Here is a 5,355-nt window from a genome sequence, read left to right as displayed (position 1 = left end):
TCAATAGGTGGACCCCCTCCCGGAGAGATAAAACCGCCGGCGCCGGCGCCGCCAGTCCCTCTGGCTGAGACCTCGCTCTGGGTAAGGACGCTCGGCCGCCGGGTCTCGCCTCCGTCCCCGGCTTTCCGCAGAGGGTCCTCTCTCTGGGGAGCGGACCTGGGAGCAGGAGGGGCCGGGGAGGCGCCCGGCGAGGCTGCGCCGCTCGCCCAGGGCTTTGGCCCGCCACCGCACGCCCCGGACCCGGCGTCGGGGTTCGGTCCTGCGGGCGACCGGGGCTGGGGTGAGGGCACCGCGGTGGCGCTTGTTTATACGGGGGCGGCGGCTGGGGACTGGTCTTCTGGGCTGCGCGATCGCCCTGCTGCTGTGACCTTGGGACCGGCTGGGGCCCTGTGGGGTTGGAGCGGGGTCGTGCTTGCTGGCGGCTGCTGGAGACGCCCGATGCGGGGGAGGCAGTGAGAGCCGGGAGGCACTGGCCACCCTGCCCCCACCGGGTGGGCCTAGGGGTGTCTGCACCCTGGGGTGCACTGTTGGTGCCCGCTTTCCCTCCCCCAGACAGCTGCCTCCTCCTGGGCTGCCTGGATTTCTTCCCTGACTTCCAGGATGAGGCAGGGGCTGTGACAGGGGTTGTGACCAGAGGGAAAGGGGGGTGCCCCTTCTCCCCCCCGGCCCCCCAGCAGGCATCCCTGTCTGGCACTTGCTGAGCTTGGCTACTAGGGCCAGATTCTTCTCTCCTCTTTCAGAGCCGGGACCCCACTTCCCTGCCCCGCTGTCTGCCCCCTGCCCGATCCGGGGAGGGCCCAAGCTATTCTAGGCCCCTGATCTGGGCACCACCACCTTTAGGGAGCTCTGGCCCAGCCTGTCTTCCTTGGTGCCAGTCTGCCTGGCAGGGATGAGGGGAAGAGGGGAAGATGGCGCGCTCCCTGCTGGAGGAGAGGAGTGGGGAGCACTGACCGCTTCTCCACCGCAGCCGCTCTGCTGGTGGGGGTGGGGCAGGCGAGGGCCCAGGGCTCCTGCTAGGGAGCAAGCGTCAGGGACAGAGCCCTGGAGAGCGGGACAGGGTGACTCATCACCAGGCTCCTGACTGGTCATGGGGTTCGCCCAGTGTGGTGCTTCTCCATCTCTTCAGAGGGGGGTTAACCTTCTTCATGGGGGACGGGCTGCGTGGGCACGGCACCCAGATATTTACCGCAGATTGAACCGTTGGGGCTCGCCACCTGACCCGAATGGGCCGGGCACAGGCTTGGGGGTGGTCTTCCCTCCCCACTAAGTGTGGGAACGTGCCTGGGCTGTGTGTGTAGGCAGGATGCGCTCGAAAGCTGTGCAGGACAGGGTCTTTGCCGGCCTCTGTCTGAGGCTCTCCGTCGTCTGTTCCCCGCCCCCCGCCCACAGAGTCACTGCCCGGCAGCCCCCTCATCCTGAGCCACAGCACTCCAGGTCGTTCCAGCCCCTCCCCCCAGCCCAGGCAGCATGGGCAAGGAGAAGACCCACATCAACATCGTGGTCATTGGCCACGTGGACTCGGGCAAGTCCACCACGACGGGCCACCTCATCTACAAGTGCGGAGGCATCGACAAGAGAACCATCGAGAAGTTTGAGAAGGAGGCGGCGGAGGTGAGTGGGGGCCCGTCTCTTTCCCCACTGAGACGACAGGTCCCACGTGGAGGCCAGGCTGGCGCGGCCGTGGCTCATCTCTAGGGGAAGAGGGTGTGAGCCCTCAAGGATCCTACGTGAGGGCCAGATATCAGAGAATCCAGGTGGAGTGGGGGGGGGTGTGCTTGGTGCTGGGGGGAGGGGTGGCCTGCGGGCTCTGTCCCCCAGGGCAGGGGAGGTGGCCTGGATGCAGCATTTCTGCTCCCCCGGGGCCACAGCAGGCTCTGGAACTCTCTACTACACTGGACTCGAGGACCTGGAACAGGGTGGGGTTCCCGTGTCCCCAGGGCTGAGGTCTGGGGCTGTATGCACTGCTGCCCTCACTTGTCCCACGGCTGGGCCACACGACTCAGGGTGGCTATTAATAGCTCATTGATGGGCACCCAGCCCATCAGCTCCATTTTCTCATGCTTGGGCAGGGGAGGGTTGCTTGTACAGGGTGGCATTTTTTTTCTGTGGGGGTGCCCTGGTTGCCCGGTGAGGATGAGAGGGGCCCTGGTGATTGACCTCCTTTCTCTCAAGCGGCTGAGACCCATGAGTGGGAAGTGGCCACGGAGTGGGAGTCTGCTCTTTGTGACCCCTACCCCCACCCCTGGGCTCTGGGAGAAGGAAGGCCCCGTTTTGGGGGGCTGTTAGGGTCCTCTCCTGGATGGCAGAGGGGCTGGGGCCAGGGCCCAGGAGGAGTCAGTTGCTGGCCTGGGCTGACCTCGCTGAGTGGGGGGCGGGGGCCTTGTGCTGGGCTGCCTCCTTCCGCACCTGGGCCCAAAAGCTGCGTCACTCTCTCCTCCCCTGCGGGTTTGGCACTGGGGGGAGGCTGTGGGTGTTTGCAGGATGTCTGACTGGGGTCTAGCTGGGTCCCCTCTGGGTCCTGGCTGGGTGGCCCTCCTGGCTGGGCAGCCTCCCTGGGGGCAGAGCCCTGTCCATGCTCAGCCCAGCAGGGCGGCAGTAACTGCAGCTCTGACCCCCATCGGGTCTGGCCGGGCTGGGCACAGGTGTTTGCAGGTGGGACAAGTACGGGGAGGAGGGGTCCAGAGCGGCTTGGAAGTCTTGCCTGTCTGTAGAAAGAGCTGGAAAGCCAGGTCCTTCGATGCAACCACATCCAATTTCCTTTTTATTTTTTTGTCTTAAAAAAAATCACAGAGGGACTTTTGGCTTGACACTTTCACTGTTGGTGTTGCAGGCCTGCGGCTGACGCAGCGATCTGCGACTGTGGGTGTGGGGGTCGCCAGCTTCAGATAAAGGGGAGCCCTCAGCCAGGGGAGGGGTTGAAATCACCTGGGGGCTTCTCTGCAGGCCTGACTCCCAGGCCCTTGCGCCACCTACTGGTGGACATTCAAACGGCAAGCATCGAGGTGGCAGAGGCCAGACCCGGGGACATAGGATGGCAGGGCCGAGGTCTGGGTGTTTACTCAGAGGTCCGTGCATCTGGCTCCCTCGTCGCAGAGATGGGCTCAGAGTCCTAGGGTCCCAGTGGGAGCGAGGGAGGCTGTCACCCAGGCCTCTCTGCTGTGACATCTGCCATGGTCCAGGGGGCCCCTCTGACCAGCTGGCTGAGTCCCAGGCCCCCCCCTGAGCCATGCCACACCCCTCCAGATGGGGAAGGGCTCCTTCAAGTATGCCTGGGTGCTGGACAAACTGAAGGCAGAGCGGGAGCGTGGCATCACCATCGACATCTCCCTCTGGAAGTTCGAGACCACCAAGTACTACATCACCATCATTGATGCCCCCGGCCACCGGGACTTCATCAAGAACATGATCACCGGCACGTCCCAGGTGGGCAGGGCCACAGAGGGCCAAGGGGGCACCAGAGGTGGACAGGAGCACCCATTCAGTAGATACCTGGGGTCCCTGGGGGCCTTGAGGGGTAGCTGGGTTTCCTCTGCTTCCTTGCCAGGGCATAATAGCCTCACACACACCTGGCACAGAATCCCTCAAAGAACTGATTAAGTGCCTCATCATCTCAGCTAGGCAGAGGTGCCCATAAGGACTGCTAGCCACTGTCAGGGCCACCTTTGCAGACAGACTTGGACAACCAGACACTGCCAGGCCATTTGCACAGATGGGCGAGCCCCTGTGCCGCCCCTGAGGTCTGGGCCCCCCAGGGCCCATCGGGGCCTGACTGCCTGGGTCCCTCTAGCACTGCTTGGCGGGCCCGGTGCGAGGCGGGGCCTGGGCTTACTGCGCCTGACCTGCTGGGCAGGCGGACTGCGCGGTGCTGATTGTGGCTGCAGGAGTGGGCGAGTTCGAGGCGGGCATCTCCAAGAACGGGCAGACCCGCGAGCACGCGCTGCTGGCCTACACGCTGGGCGTGAAGCAGCTCATCGTGGGGGTCAACAAGATGGACTCCACGGAGCCTGCCTACAGCGAGAAGCGCTATGACGAGATCGTCAAGGAGGTCAGCGCCTACATCAAGAAGATTGGATACAACCCCGCCACGGTGCCCTTCGTGCCCATCTCTGGCTGGCATGGCGACAACATGCTGGAGCCCTCCCCCAACGTAAGTGCCCACAGCAGGGTGGTGGGCGGGGATGCTCAGACCCCTGCCTGAGAGCCCAGGGCACTGGGTCAGAGGGCCTGACCGCAGGCTCCCCTCGGCTCTGCGTGTTCCCTTAACCTGCATGGCCCTGGGCACCCGGCCCTGAGGGTGTCTGCCCGGTGGGCTGTGGCCTCCTGGGGGCCCATGAGGCCAGCAGAGGCGCCTTCTCTGGCCAGGGGTACTCGCTCTGGGTGGACAGTGCGGGAGCAGCGGCCACCACGGCCTAGGCCCAAGAGCTCTGTTTCTGGAGGACTATATCGTGGAGTTAGTTTTCGTCTCCCCTGGGAGTCTCCCCAGGGTGTGGAGTGGGCTGGGCTCTGGGAATGGCTGAGGCCTGGCTCTCACTGGCCAGTTGGGAAGCTTATGGCTGGGGCAGCCAGCATCTCAGGGACTCTGACTTGGCGGGAGGTGATGACATGGAGCCTGAGGTGGAGTTTTCAGAACCTGAGAACAAGGGCTTAGACGCAGTGGAAGCGGGGGGCAGCGCCGGTGGGTGGCCATTTGATCTGGCCAGTGCTGCAGCCACCCACACGGAGGGGCTGGCGTGGAGGAGATCCTGGGGAGGAGCGGGGAGACTGCCCTGGAGCCCAGTGGGCCGGGTACGGGGCTGTGGACCCTGCGCCTGTCTTGCTGGCCGCATGCTTGCATGTTGTGCGTCCCGCACAGGACGTCACGTAGCAATGGGTGAGCTGACTGCACTCCCCACCTGCGCTGCGGGGCCGGCCGAACACCCTAGCCCTGAACTTCCCGCTCCTGACCTGCTGCTCGGGAGCCATCTGTTGATCTGTGCCATGTGGGGGACACAGTCCCGGGCAGCACTGCCGCCCCTCCCCTTCTCCCTGCCCGTGGCCAGCGTGCCTGTGGCTCCACGCAGGAGGGCACTGGGTGTGCTGGTGGGAGAAGCCCTGGGCGATGCCGGCTCAGCCGTGCCTGGGGACGGCTGGCACGGTGGCTGGGGGCCGAGGCTGGACGCTCTGCTTCCAGCCTGGCCGCTGGCTGGACTCCGGCCCCTCCTGCTCTGGTGCTGGCCCTGCCCAGGGATCTGCAAGAAAGCGGGGCTGAGCTGGGCTGGGCTCTGTGCTGGACGCCTATTCAGAGGTGCCAGAACCCTCCTCTGTCTGAGCGCTGTCTGACCAGTCTGGGCTGGTTCCGGAAGGGGCTCCGCACCT

At 65.1% G+C, this 5,355-nt stretch overlaps 1 protein-coding gene across 1 annotated transcript in view; it reads left to right on the top strand.

Moving 5' to 3' along the window:
• The first annotated feature begins 6 nt into the window (after nt 1-6).
• The window catches only part of EEF1A2 (eukaryotic translation elongation factor 1 alpha 2), a 13,188-nt gene continuing 7,839 nt past the window's right edge, over nt 7-5,355 (top strand). Inside the window, exons 1-4 of the mRNA XM_077756816.1 lie at nt 7-81; nt 1,390-1,611; nt 3,244-3,423; nt 3,851-4,147. Of these exons, the coding sequence (XP_077612942.1) occupies nt 1,468-1,611; nt 3,244-3,423; nt 3,851-4,147 (621 nt within the window). The 5' untranslated portion in view covers nt 7-81; nt 1,390-1,467. The remainder of the gene's footprint in view (nt 82-1,389; nt 1,612-3,243; nt 3,424-3,850; nt 4,148-5,355) is intronic.

This window comes from Crocuta crocuta, unplaced genomic scaffold (genome assembly GCF_008692635.1).
Source record: "Crocuta crocuta isolate KB4526 unplaced genomic scaffold, BGI_CrCroc_1.0 scaffold613, whole genome shotgun sequence".
In the NCBI taxonomy this organism is placed as follows: Eukaryota; Metazoa; Chordata; class Mammalia; order Carnivora; family Hyaenidae; genus Crocuta; species Crocuta crocuta.
Note: the sequence above shows the minus strand (reverse complement) of the source record. Positions and strands in the feature narration are given on the sequence as shown.